At 49.7% G+C, this 15,079-nt stretch overlaps 1 protein-coding gene across 5 annotated transcripts in view; it reads right to left on the bottom strand.

The window, feature by feature from the left end:
* HAP1 (huntingtin associated protein 1) overlaps positions 1-15,079 on the bottom strand; it is a 505,788-nt gene that overhangs the window by 23,753 nt on the left and 466,956 nt on the right. For all 5 annotated transcript variants that reach the window (XM_086924163.1, XM_086924164.1, XM_086924165.1 and 2 more), the window contains 2 exons: positions 2,081-2,157; positions 1,096-1,212 (listed from right to left, as the gene is read on the bottom strand). In XM_086924163.1, coding sequence (XP_086780289.1) covers positions 1,096-1,212; positions 2,081-2,157 — 194 coding nt within the window. The remainder of the gene's footprint in view (positions 1-1,095; positions 1,213-2,080; positions 2,158-15,079) is intronic.

Genomic DNA, 15,079 nt, shown 5'->3' with positions numbered 1-15,079 from the left:
GGAGAGTTCTTGGGACTACAGAAGAATCTGTACCCTCTGCCATAGGGAGAGGGGTGGTAGAGCATCGGATGGACGTGAACGGGAGGGAGATTTTAAAGTGTAGCTGCTGGTATGAAACAGCAGGGACACGGACAAGCTTTTGTACATGTTCTGCGCTAGTGGATTGGTATATCCGAGGATAATCATTATGGTGCCAAAGTTTCTGAAGTAGAGTGTGTGGGGGGTATGGATGACATTATGTGTGGCTATTTGATGGGCAAAGTTTATAAAGATGTGTTCTTATGTAATAAATATATATATATATATATACACACATACACACACATATATACACACACACACACACACACACACACACACACACACACACACACACCCCTCTGCTGGGAGGCTTTACGTGCAGGACTTGCACTAACCAGCGCCTCGGAGGGCACCAGGCTTCCTTCCTGGGGCCTTTGACTTATTCACCAGCACTTGGGGTAGAGTCTAAATTATCGAAGGGAGAAGATCAAACCCCATTTGGGAGTTTGGTATTGGGAGGATCAGCCCCATCTACACGGGGCTCAACCCACGTACCACACAGCACCAAAGGCAGGCACTGGTGCAGAAATAATGAATCACAACAGCCCCAGGAGCAAGACAACCCATGACAGATTCAAAAGCGCCTAAAAAAAACACACAAAAAAAACAACAAAAAAAACAGTCCGGTCTTTTCAACCCTTCCCTTGACCACTGCCAGGTTGACGATGACCACTGAAACAAAAGAAAATCCTTCAAAATGAAACACCAACACAGTTAATACAAAAAGTTAAACTGTTCCATGCCAAACATTAATAAAAAATCAAAATGTACTGCTGATTTAAAGTGTGTTTATAGATTTCTGTATTACAAACCCACGTTGACATGTTTCTCTATTTACATCACAAACTGAATTGCACTTCGGCCTTCTAAGGTCAATCGTATGTGTGTGCCAGTGAGGTCAATATCACAAGATCTCCATAACCGAGCACTGTTGTGATGCTGTTCTCCTAAGGAGGCAGATCTGGTTAGCCTAGTTCGCGGACTGTCATGGCCGCCGCCAGCGCGTGCACTCACCTCCTCCTTGGCCAGCTCCACCTGCTCCTCCAGGAACTCATTGCGCTGGGCCAGGCTGCGGTTCTGTTTGAGCAGAGACTGGCCGATCCGGGCCGCCAGCTCCAGGTCGCGCTCCTTCTGCAAACACAAGATGTAAACAGTGTCAGCTGGGAGAGGGGAAGAGCAGAGGCAAGAACCAGGTGTCGCCATGAGGCGTCTCACAGCATCGGCGGACTGGACCTACAGGAAGAGGGCGCAGGCCAGTGCCTTGGAAGGATGGCACCGCAGGGGGCAGAGCCATGGGCAGGTCAGAGCCAGAGGAACTGGCCACGGCCGATCAACTACTTTATCACCAGTTCAATACTAAAGTATTGCACTGAGGTAACACTAGGAGGGAAATGTATGCCTCATTGATAAAACAGATTAATGGCAAGGGTCACGATTGTTGTTGCAACATCTGACGTGTATCCATCATGTCCTAAATGCAGCGCACACAAATGTAATAATGGCTCACTGGAGCCTAGGCGGGGCCAACAATTCCATTTGGAAACGGAGGCACAGGATGTGATGGGGCGTGCCCCGGATCACACAATGTAATCCAGAGCGTAATGCAGGCAGGGTTTCTGCTTCCAATCCAACATCTTTTCATTAGATGAGCCATTGTATAATGGCTCCTAAATTAGTATTCCCATAATTCGTTTGCGCCGGCAGCAAATCAAAAATAAGCAATTACAATATTTGGGGATATTTCAAAGCCTTAGCGCACAATGGCATACATCACAGGGGGATATGAAGTCTACCGTCATCCCATCCAGGAATATTTGGGGGCTGGACACATATTTCAGGAGGTCTCTGGCATATCAAAACCAGTCACCAAGGAAGACAGCTAGAGTGTAGAATGGGAGAGAGCTGGGCATAGGGGGCAGATCTGCCTAGAGAAGGGTCCTGGCAGCACTGACACATCACACGCAGCCCGACAAGAAGAGTATAAAGAAACACCACAAACCTCTTCCAGCAAGTTGGTGACGGCATCGATGTCATGGTAGGTTCTGGTCACCAGGCCGACCCTCTCCGAGCACAGCACTGCGGAGAGAAGAACACTTGCTTAGACTGCGCACACTCACTTTAGAAGGCAGAGCACATGCTCAACGCTCAGTTTGGTCAAGATGACCAGGTGCCATCTTGCTGCCTGAATTCTCTGGCACTGTAGTCATTATATAACAAGCACAGAAGCTAACTTAAGTATGCAAAGTCACAGCAACGAGTTTTCACGCAAGACTTGGCTGTGCATACAATTTGGTATCACCCACACTAGTCGCTTTGCAACTCACTGGTTCCTCCTGCAATACAACATTCAAAATGGCTTCCTCGGCTAGTAGAGGCACATCTCAAATAGCCTGCACCCCAGGTAGAATACAACAGGAAGCCACCATAGGCCCATCGGTGGCCATGATCTATAACCCCAACACCCCCATCCACAATGCTGGTGTTTCCAGATATCAAACTGCATACCTGGTTACACTACATGCAGTGCTATTGGTAGCCCCTCAAAATGCAACCAAGCCTATCAAAATAACAGACCCTACACACTTAGGAGTGCCCCAATGTGCTCCAGTGCCTCAGGTGGCTGTGAAAATGCCACCATTTAGCTGAAATTGAATTTTCACCCCTTCCTCCCCCGCCCCCCACACACACACATTTTTGCTGGAAAGCGCTCTATTTCTTGAACCATGCTCATGCAAAGGTAAAAAAAAAAAACTGGAGTCTTGTGGCGGGAAAAACAAACCGCATTACCAGCGCATGCAATAGAAGTATTCAGAGTTAGCTACAGAGTGGCATTAGGTGTAAGGTCACTCAGCTCGCTTCATGGTGAAACGCTACTTTTAGGTCTGGGTTTTCATAGTGCCTCTGTGAAACAGACCTGTTACTTACATTATACAGAGCGGGATTTGCATCAGCACTTTCCAGCAATTGACCCTCTTCAACCATTGGCATGAACCTTTGTCAATCATGTCTTGGCTGACCTATGAGTATGCATCTCTCATGGAAGGTTTGTGTTTGGGCATATCCTTCCACCTCCAATAGAGTGCTTCATTGAACTGTATGAGGAACTTCTTTACAACTATATCCCTCTCCGGCAGCTCCCTTTATGGGTGTCCTTCCAATGTGCATACACAGGTCTTACATTAAGCCCAGAGCTATTGGCTTTGCAGATGTTTGTTTACTATGTTATGTACATTTCCAAAGCGCACCGCTCGCGAGTAGATCCTAGCGCTACGTTCCTGCTGATATAGGGGGCACTACAAGAACTGGGATGGACAGGACTGGACTACTGCCGGGACAGCTTCCTCTATTTGCAGGTGCTGCACTCATAACAGTGGATTCCACTCAACACCGAAGAGAAGAGACAACTACTGGGGGTCATTACTGTGAATGAAATGTGCAAGGCGGCGCATTCTCATACGACAGGCAGATGATGACTCGTGATTTTCTCCTAATGGAAAAAGCAATATCTCCAAAAACGCGATGTGGAGTTTCGTATGGATTGAGCAATATTGTTTAACAAAAGCTCAGAAAACATGAGCTAAGTCTACGGACTCGGGCAGCATCTTGACAACCATCACTGACTTATTATTGCATCCAAATAGGTAAACCAAAAAACACACACACACAACTGACAGTAGATGGTCGCTAAGTCCAGTGTTCCCGGTACAGATGTAGGTGTGTACTTGTGAACTCTACGACGACCAAATCCCACGGCTGAGGACCATTGATTTGGGATCGACACTGATGTTTGAAGCGCCAAGAGACAATTCAGATTGTGAGGAGTGCTATGAAAAATTTCTCATAAGGCAGTGCCTCTTTTCCTGAACCTTGGCCAGGTGAGGGGAGGTCTTTTCCTCCTGCAACATGGGTAAGCATGAAAACATGCAATTATGAATTATCATAGAGGATGATTAAATAGGTCACTATATAATGTTTCAGTGTCTTGAGCTCGTAAGCCCCATTGTAAGTCATGTCAACCATTACAATTGGATCGTTCTTTCACTCTTTTGCAGATGCTAACAGTATTCCGTCACTTGCAGAGGATTTGCTAATCCCTCAACACACGTAACTAGGTTGTATTTGTTCCAACCGTTTTTTATTTATATTTGGTTTTTCACTATTGTAGTAGCAACATTTTTGTGGTCCTGAAGAAGGCAGAGGATGGATATATCCTTTTTTGCTGAAACATGTTGACCCCTATTTTCTATTCACAGACAGTCATTTGTTGAAAACTGTCATTTGCACAGTTTTTAAGCTTAAACTTTGAGAGATATTAAATACAAATTTCTTCCCTCACTGTTCAATTTTAACTCACTATATTTCATCATTTTGCACTGCACTCATCCCCCCTACACATATTGATTGCTCACATCTATAGGACCAACCACAGCGTGTTTTATCGCTACCATCTGAATCGCATAAAAACATCCGCGAGCTCCCCTTTCCTTCTGAAAGGGTTGCAGCCCTTAGTGGCACTAGTGTGTTACTAGGAGGAGACCCAGATGATGAAGCAGGTCACCAATGGTGAGTGATGGGAATCCGTCCTTCTAAAGGCTATTTTTGTAGCCTACAAGAGGTGTAGAGGTTAGTGGTTACGGTTTCTTTAGGTCTCATGTGGCTCCAACACATAGAAATGACTGTATGTCTTTATGAATAGACCCGTGGGTACTGTGGTTTGTATCTGTACTGTGCTATGAAAAGTGCCACGCGAGAAACGAATACTTGGAAAGATTTATCCGCCGAACTCCTGTGATTCTGTAGATAACAAGTGGTTTCTGCACTAAACTACAAACTTGTGTGGGTCCTTAATTTTGCTGTGCCGGGGACCACCGAAAAGATCTCTGGAGTGAAACCCACGCCATTGTCCGGTAGTAAGAGGACTGTCCGGGAACAAACGCAGGGAGCACAGGACATTTTGAAAGGTGGGAAACACATTGCAACCCTGTCCGTGTATAGAAGCAGGAACCATTGTAAGCAGGCAGTGCACCGCCGGGGAACCAATCAAAAGGAAGTACAAAGCAGCCACGTTGAAGGCCTGGGTCGCACCAATGATGACAAGAGAAGCGTGAAATAAAGTTTGCTGCAACAACATGAAACGAACAACAGATGCCCCGGGAGAAGAGGCGGATAATAAATTCAAAATACAGCACGAAATTTACACGGAATTCTGTTAGTACACATCAGGACTGGAACAGATCTCTGTAGCAGGTGCTCAACCGACTGAGCTATCATACAGAACAATCCCTACCAGGTTAGGCTACTTTGGGAGAAACCGGCATTCGAGGAAGACTTTTTTTAATGCATCTTTAAAAGGGAACATTTCCTTGTTTGTACCCAAAGCGTAACTGTTTGGCATTGCCATTTAGAATCGTGGGACCCTCCTGGTCAGTGAACTCTGACCCCCCCCCCTGCACCCCCACACACACACACCTCCTACACTACCACAAAGCAGTCAGCCATGGGAAGGACTCAGTGTGAAGTTAACCCTGACCCTCAAGTCTTTTGCCCCCCCATGCTGGGGTCTGCTTGGATGCAGATTCAGAGCGCTTTGCATGCGAAGGGGTCATTGAATAAAAGAACTGGCCGTCCTGGGGCCCGCCCCACGGGAACTGGAAGTTCCAGCTGCAGTGACAATGCCGGGCCACCAGAAACCCAAAACGGCTGCATTCTCATGCTAATGCCCGGAGCCTCAGGGGTGGGGGTAATGGCTGGCGTACCTGACGAGGAGCAAGTCCGCACGTGCAGGACAACCTGACAAAGGCGACCCTTGACCCCCGACCTCCTCAGGCTGAGCAGGACACCTCACCGCCACGAAAGCAAGCCTAAATATCTAAGAGTTTGGGACCGAGATTAGGTATTCTAATTATATCCGTACACATTTTAACGGTGCAAAAAAGGTTGGGGGAGGGATGAAGAAACCTGGGGTTCTTACAGAGGCGCAAATGCGATCCAAAACAGGCCAGGAGTACTAGGGGGAGGCATTGGAAATTCCAAAAGCAGGGACATGGCCATAAGCAGTAAGGCGTATTAACCTCCACTTCCGGGTGAGTGGAGGGAGAGCAGGAAATTAGGTCTATGAATGAAGTGTCGTTTTTTTTACACATACGGCGGAGCAGGTGAGCTAAGGCCAGGGAAGTGAGCCGAGAGTGTTAGCGCTGGAGACAAAAACAAACCAGGCAGGGCACAGACCAGCCTTGGGTGGCAGTGCGGACCTACCGCGACATCCCCGTGCAGAGGGCTTCGCGTGCAGAGCGGGATACATGCACCTGGTCATGGGGTGGAGTAGAACTTGCTTCACCCTCTTTATCAAAACTGAATTGGTATTTCATGGAGTCATAATGTAGCCCTTTGCCCGCTCATGTAGAGATGGTGGCACGCACAAGCCTCTATTGCCAGTGTGCTGGTACAGGCTTCGGGCGCTCTCCTTCGCAGCAATGCCAGCCCCAGATGAGCCTCAGGACAACACGCCTGTCCTACCAGGGGAGAACTGAGGCTCCTGGAAAGACCCAGAGAGGGTGATGCATAGAGGGACATTGGCACCGACTGGCACAGGTGCTTTGAACTTCAGTGAAACTCCATGCGGGCGAGAGCATCTACTGAGGGCATCTGTGCCACACAGCAAAACTGCGTCGAGACAGTCTCAGTAGAAACAAAGGCTGACTGGAAGGAGGCCCACCCAGCTGAAGCCCCACTGGAGGCAGAGATCTGTGAGAGGGAGGCAGAGATACCCTGGGGGTCTCACCCAGCTGAAGCCCCACTGAAGGCAGAGATCTGAGAGAGGGAGGCAGAGATACCCTGGGGGTCTCACCCAGCTGAAGCCCCACTGGAGGCAGAGATCTGAGAGAGGGAGGCAGAGATACCCTGGGGGTCTCACCCAGCTGAAGCCCCACTGGAGGCAGAGATCTGTAAGGGGGAGGCAGAGATACCCTGGGGGTCTCACCCAGCTGAAGCCCCACTGGAGGCAGAGATCTGCGAGAGGGAGGCAGAGATACCCTGGGGGTCTCACCCAGCTGAAGCCCCACTGAAGGCAGAGATCTGTAAGGGGGAGGCAGAGATACCCTGGGGGTCTCACCCAGCTGAAGCCCCACTGAAGGCAGATCTGTGAGAGGGAGGCAGAGATACCCTGGGGGTCTCACCCAGCTGAAGCCCCACTGGAGGCAGAGATCTGTGAGAGGGAAGCAGAGATACCCTGGGGGTCTCACCCAGCTGAAGCCCCACTGGAGGCAGAGATCTGTGAGAGGGAGGCAGAGATACCCTGGGGGTCTCACCCAGCTGAAGCCCCACTGGAGGCAGAGATCTGTGAGAGGGAAGCAGAGATACCCTGGGGGTCTCACCCAGCTGAAGCCCCACTGGAGGCAGAGATCTGTGAGAGGGAGGCAGAGGTGCCCTGGGGGTCTCACCCAGCTGAAGCCCCACTGGAGGCAGAGATCTGTGAGAGGGAGGCAGAGGTGCCCTGGGGGTCTCACCCAGCTGAAGCCCCACTGGAGGCAGAGATCTGTGAGAGGGAGGCAGAGGTGCCCTGGGGGTCTCACCCAGCTGAAGCCCCACTGGAGGCGGAGATCTGTGAGAGGGAGGCAGAGGTGCCCTGGGGGTCTCACCCAGCTGAAGCCCCACTGGAGGCAGAGATCTGTGAGAGGGAGGCAGAGGTGCCCTGGGGGTCTCACCCAGCTGAAGCCCCACTGGAGGCAGAGATCTGTGAGAGGGAGGCAGAGGTGCCCTGGGGGTCTCACCCAGCTGAAGCCCCACTGGAGGCGGAGATCTGTGAGAGGGAGGCAGAGATACCCTGGGGGTCTCACCCAGCTGAAGCCCCACTGGAGGCGGAGATCTGTAAGGGGGAGGCAGAGGTGCCCTGGGGGTCTCACCCAGCTGAAGCCCCACTGGAGGCAGAGATCTGTGAGAGGGAGGCAGAGGTGCCCTGGGGGTCTCACCCAGCTGAAGCCCCACTGGAGGCGGAGATCTGTGAGAGGGAGGCAGAGATACCCTGGGGGTCTCACCCAGCTGAAGCCCCACTGGAGGCGGAGATCTGTGAGAGGGAGGCAGAGGTGCCCTGGGGGTCTCACCCAGCTGAAGCCCCACTGGAGGCAGAGATCTGTGAGAGGGAGGCAGCGATACCCTGGGGGTCTCACCCAGCTGAAGCCCCACTGAAGGCAGAGATCTGTGAGAGGGAGGCAGAGGTGCACTGGGGGTCCTCCCCAGCTGAAGCCCCACTGAAGGCAGAGATCTGTAAGGGGGAGGCAGAGGTGCACAGGGGGTCCTCCCCAGCTGAAGCCCCACTGAAGGCAGAGATCTGTAAGGGGGAGGCAGAGGTGCACAGGGGGTCCTCCCCAGCTGGAGGCACAGGCCTGCACGGCGGTGGTCGAGCTCCACCAGAGGTCCCACCCAGCGGAGGCCTGAGCCTCGTTACAGCCCAACACTCACTGGAAGGGGCCACAGCAAATGGAGGTTCTACTCAGCAGCAACACCATGGGAGGCAGTGGAAGCCCCTGGAAGAGGGATGAGACCCTCAGAGGTCCTTCCCTGCTGGAGCCAAACTGGAGAAAGGATCTCACACGATGGAGGCCGAGATTCAGAATATTCCTACCTAGGTGAAGCCCGAGGCCCACTAAAGGACGAGACTTTCCAGAGGTCCTACCCAGGAGAAAGCGCCCCACTGCAAAGGGGCAGAGTTAGGGAGAGGGCTCTCTGCCCATGTGAAGGCGGAGTCCCCACATCAAAGTGAGTGTTAATAAAAGGACTACAGGGTCCAAGCATCACAGGCGACAGCACCTCCCTAGGCTGATTACAAGGCCTGCTCCCCACCGGCGGCGGGGATGGGCTACACAAAGTCAAACCCAGAGTTTTATCCGGGATTAAAGGCATCCTTAAAGCCAAGACTTTAACCAGGAAACTAGTCCACCTTGACCCTCATATACTGAAACCCACTCCTGTAACCAGGACACCAGATCACCCTTTACCAAACCCTCCAAATGAAGGTTGTGATAAGCAGAAGAGCCTGCCCTTCCCAAGGCTGCCTAAAACCCAAAGCTGTAACCAGGACACATCACCAAGTGGACTCAAATTCAAAGTTTTAACCTTCACCTACACACACAAATCTAAAGCTTGAATTGGAGCGAGAAGCTGCCAAGAATTTGGTCTCCGAGGATAAGAGACATCCATCGTCATTTTTTAAATGTATTTATTTAAGGGAGTGTTATACAGCACGAACAAGACCACAGAGGGTATCAGAGTGCTTTACACATTGGAACTACCAAAGGTACACAAAATAATGACAGTAGCACATACTGGACCAGAAAAGGACAAACATCGATCAGATCATAACATTTCAATAAAGACAAAAGAAAGAAAGCGAGTCCTAGGGTAAAACTGGAGAACGAAACAGAAATTTCTCCATCAGAACCTCTTTGACTTTCTTATGAAGGAAGCCGTAGATAATACCACAACCGAACAGGACAAGGACAAAACAGCTAACATTCATAGCAGTTCACTACAGACAACAGTCAGGTAGAGAGTCCTAGGGTGGGCTGGGGAACTAGCTTAGAAATTTCTTCATCTGAATCTATGTAACTTCACTTTTGAAATGTAGAGTTTTGTGGGTCAAGCATGCAATTTAATATGTATCCTTGCCTCACACAGGAGCCAATTTAGAGTTTTAACTCAGGCAAGATGTGATGATAAAGTTTGGAGCCTGTAATGAGCCTTGCAGCTGAATTGAGAGAAGCCTTAAGTGGCACCATCTTCAATCTCAAAGTTCACATAGGGTTGCGCTACCATAATCCAGTTTAGAGATCACTAATGCTTGCACCGCAGTCTTGAGGTCGTTGTGGGGTAGGAATGGCTTTATTTTCCTTAGGCTGGTCAACTGGAGTTCGCTCCTTTGGTGGCAGCACTAATGTGTTTCTGCTTCTTTGGATGTTTATCAAGCATTATTCCGAGAGAGTTCGTAGAATCAATGATGTTTGGAGTGAAGTTGAGGGCTGTAAGCGGATGCGGGGCAGTTTGTCTAGGGCAATGAGGAGGAAATCTGTTTTGAGAGAATTCAATTTCAGATGATTGCGTGTCAGCCAACTTCGTGTTTCCTGAAGTACTGAGTTGAGAGACCGGATGTCCTCTGGGGAGGAGACTTTCAGGTACAGTTGAGTGTCATCAGCATACATGTGATAATGGATGTTGGACAATATCAGAAATTCTGTTAGAGGCTCCATGAATTGATTGAAGAGAGTGGGAGAAAGTGTGGACCCCCAAGGTTCACGGCTCAAACCAGAGACCTTGCCCGGGCCATGAGGCAGGGCCTACCAGATACAAGGCTAACCTAATAAGGATTAATAAATTGACTGCACAGTACCTAGCACAAGACACACAGTTTGACATGCCCTTAAATTCAGTAAACCACTTATGACCAGTCTTCAACCTGGACTAGATGCCCACTGATCACCATTCCCATAAGGGAAACATTGATGGCTGGGCTATTTTCAAAGTTGCGTAGCACCATGAGCCCCACCTCAATTACAGCCCCAGAGTATCCCTAGAGACTTCGTCCAGCCGAACCTTGCCTGAAGCCTGTACGGGCAAGCGATCAATGATGAACTCACCCATCCCATCGCCATGTCTGGATACCTAGAGGAATGGTGTGTATAAATATTTTTTTTTTTAAAACACTCCTTCCAGAAAATGAGTCTCGACAGCCTATGTGCACCATAGACACCCCCTTTGACTGCCAGGGTCAAGGCTGGTCGAGCAGAGACCGTACCCCAATTATATCCAATTAGGGTCATCGTCCCTTGATGAGAAGACAGGGCCTTGGGTACACGCTCAGGAAGCAGACAGACGCTTGGGAAGGAGGCGGGCATGCTGCGCTAAGCCCGATGCAGTAAACACTGCGGACGTGCAGAGCTGCACGCGCTGAGACCGTCCTGGGCACATCAGATGCCAGTGCATCGAGGGCGGAGGGCGGGTGCTTTGCCTCATATATGGCGACTCTTGGAGAAGAACTGTGGATCTGAAGGCTTTGTACCCAATAATGGCACCTTTCTAGGAAGTCACCCTCAGTCTGCACATATTTATGAGCTCGTTGGATGGCCGGACCACCCAAATAGAGACTTTGTGCCACAGTGACTCCTGCTCATCCCTTACTACGCCACAGACCATGATGGAGCACATGACCATCACCTTATTGTAAAGCATGCTTCTCCTCCTTAAGACACATCCTAAATGGAACACCACTAGGTCCCAAACCGATGTCACAGCCGTGTACTGCATTCAGCAGTCAATATTTTCTGAACCTTTTGACATTTTAACAATTCTTGTATGCTGTTCTCTTTTTAATCCTTTAGTTCACTATTTTATGCACAATTACACTGATCCAATCCACACGCAAGGAAAAGAGGCCATTTTTCCAGATTTCTCATGTTTCAGATGGTTCCGAAAATATTGACTGCTGAATGCAGTACACAGCTGTGACATCGGTTTGGGACCTAGTGGTGTTCCATTTAGGATGTGACTTAGTTTAACACGTGACGATTGGGCTGAGCACGTTTCCGTTGAGCACGCCAAAAGTCAAATAGTAATGAAAATACCTGGAGGTGAATGTAGGGTGAACAAGGACAAGCAGGAGTGTAACCCCTCCCCCCATCAAGTCTCCTCCTTAAGAGGCAGCATCCACTGACTAACACATTTCCTTCTCAAGTACCTCCCTAAGCCCTCCTGGTGTGTCAACAAGTAAGGGAAGTGAGGGGTCTGGTACGTTCTGCTGAAATGAGACCAGTCAATTCACTGCTCTGTAAATTCAGGCCCCTTTTGTGATCCTCCATTACAGGTTATGGCTGCACCAGAATGGACATCTACCCTAGGATGCAACCACGGCTGGAGGTTGGTCAGTTTACCAGTGCCATGAATTGAAATGCAGAGAGCAACCCATTGGTCGACGCCAGACCTGACCGACTTTGCAACCCTCTCCGTGGCTCTCGTATATTGCGATATCCACAACTGTGTAACACAAGCCCTGGACACCTCGAGCCCCAGGCCAATGGAATTACTTAGAAGCCAGATTTGAGTGGGGCATGGCGGGGGGCACTTCTAGTGTTCGGTTTGGGGGGTACACTCAGTCATTTTAACAAGGCCTTGCTCAAGTGACAGGTTGCTTCAGGACACTGGGTGCCCGAGATTCGAAATATAAACTACCAGTAAAAGTTCCCCGCCAGAAATCCCCGCAGGAAAGCTGGACCTCTGGGGACACCTTAGGACTTTGCAAACTTTAAATCAGAATAATAGCCACTATGCGGTCAGGCTTGGCAGTCCTGAGAAAGATGCACGTCAGAGAAAGATGTGTGTACCAACCACACTGGCTTCCAAAAAGATACCTCTGGCCCCCGATTGTGTCTTTATGACAGTTCTTACCACTGGAGCCGGTTTGCAGCATGCACCCAGACCGAGGCTCCATCGTGATGCAGGCCTATGGATTCCTTCCCACTGCTGCACCTGCGTGCCTACGTGCTCCAGGCCGCGAGGAGCACTTCTCAAGAAGCATCATGGCCGCTCCCCTGCCCCCCAGCTATCATCTGCACACCTGCCTTATCACTCCAGATCTGACCCGGTAGAGCCCCGAGCACCTTCTTCTAAGCCCCACCTGTCCCAACATGAACAGGCGCGGGGAGGGGCTCCGGGGCACATGGCGTCTATATACAGAAGGCAGGTAATGGGACGCACAGTCCGATTCAAAGAGCCGGAAACGTGGTATGCTACACCCAGAGGTACCCATCCTGGGTCCCACGCATGACCCCCTCTTTCACCCCAGGCTAAGACATCTTAAGGAATGTAGGGGCCCCGAGCAAGCGAATTTAGGGGAGGGGGCTGGGGGCTGTACAGAACAGCTTTGAATGTATGCTCCAGTTTCAGCTCTTTCATGCCTTCTTTGTCCAGGTCACTGACAGTGCATAGGCACACTCGGCCAAATTCTAAACGTGTTTACATCGGATATTCAGTGACAGGGATGTGTGTTTGCAATATTGTAACACAGTCGCAGCTCACTAATGTTACTGCAAAGAATCTGTGACGCCCTCTCACTTCTCAGCCGAGTTTCTTTTTGATCTACAATTGACTTTTTATGGATGTTGCATGAAATATAACATTTCTCAGCAAAACGTCTGTAATAGACTCACATTAAAAATAAATAAATGAAACAAGTTGTTTTAAGAATAATGTTTTCCAAGGTCATCAGGACAAACCTGTCTGCAGAACAGAGATGGCTCTATCAGGGGGACCCCTGGGACAGCGCCCACTTTGCCCATGCCTCAAAACGTCTCTGCCTGCTGTACATAATGCGTGCACACTAGAGGGCGTGTATGGTTGTGTTGAGGAGAAAAGCCATGCTATGTTCTAAAGTCTAATTGTTCTAGGCCTGCTATTCTCATGTCAACATAGTGGGGCAGGGGCAGAGTCAGTCACGTGGCTCACAAGCCTAAAGTGAGGGCTACGTTAAGGACAGCACCTCGGGCACGGCCTGGCCTCAGTCCAGGCGGCGGCGAAGATCACACTGTGCAAGAAATTCTAGCCAATTCTGCACAACAACTTAAACAAACAAATCAGTTCACTCGCAGGTGCCACCGAAACCAGGCATATCTTGCGGGAGTGGCACCGCCCTGGCTGGCAGGAGACCAGATCTCTTAACAGTGCAGCCCCGCCTGGGGTGCGACACGCAGACAGCCTGCACGTGTACAAAACACTGCTGCTCATGGGTGGAAACAGAGAGAGGGCCTTGTGGCGGTGGCTCGTTGTTGTTAGAATGCACGGCCTAGTAGAGGGCAGAAATGCTAGGGCGTGGGACATCAGGCAGTCTAAGCCGAGTTTTGATTGCACTCACCCTAAATGGACACCAATATCAGTGAAAGCAACAGAAATAACTAACCCCCGCCCCAAATTAGACATCAATGTGCCCAATCTTCAAACAGTATAGCATTGGTCGTTGTGTTCGCTTCCGAAATGTGTTCATTGTAGCTGTTGATTGGATCAAAGGTACCACCCTGGGACCCCTTCTGCTACAAAACACTTACAACCAGGTTACAGTTTCTTACACCTGATGAAGGGACGTATGTTATAAAAGAAGACCATGTTCTACATAATATCTTTGTATATCTTTTCTGGGCCCAAATGCATTTATTCAGTCCATGCTAGAACACCTGGCGCCCCAGGATCCTACTTCGAAACCTGTGGGGATCGCTCCTCAATGTGGGTATTAATAAAAAGAAAGAGTGAACATATCCGTAAATGAGACATCGATTGGGTGAACGACGACACTGGTGAATGAGACACCACTGAAATCAAGACCACAATCAACACTTAGGACCTGAAAGCCTATAGTCACCCAGACAGGAACAAGGCTTAGTAAACGCAATCTGTGCTTAGATGCACAGATAATTAGTGAATGAACTGGTAAGCGGATGAGAGGTCACTAACGTGAAGAAAGTAAATGTTTATATATAGCATCCTCAGGGCAGGTTTATCCTGAACAGAGCTGCAAGAAGTGAAACACTGTGGAAGTATAAAGCAGACCTGTGAAGAGAAGGTAGATGCCTCCACCCCACAAGGTAGAAATACAGATGAAGAAATGAGCAGAATCCACTGGTGAAGGTATAACTGTAGAACAAATAAGCAGGACGCGGGTGTCTGGCAGCATGTAGGATTGTGGCTAGCATATGGAAATCTGCACACAGACTGCTAAATATGTAGAATGAGCTACCAGAAGTAGCGAGGAGTTTACAAGCAGTAACAGTTATGGCACAGTAAGAGCAGAGAGAGATGGGCAAGTAATGTCCGACAATGGCGCTGCAGCGGGGGTGAGACATGGACCGCCCAGAAAGGGCTGCCCGTTAGCATCTACAGCCAGCATCCGTGTCCACACAGGGTTTATTATCATAGATTCATTCAAAACACCCTCGGGCCACCTACATTGCTGCTGCCACAATGT

The sequence above is a fragment of the Lissotriton vulgaris genome, chromosome 5, assembly GCF_964263255.1.
Source record: "Lissotriton vulgaris chromosome 5, aLisVul1.2, whole genome shotgun sequence".
In the NCBI taxonomy this organism is placed as follows: domain Eukaryota; kingdom Metazoa; phylum Chordata; class Amphibia; order Caudata; family Salamandridae; genus Lissotriton; species Lissotriton vulgaris.
Note: the sequence above shows the minus strand (reverse complement) of the source record. Positions and strands in the feature narration are given on the sequence as shown.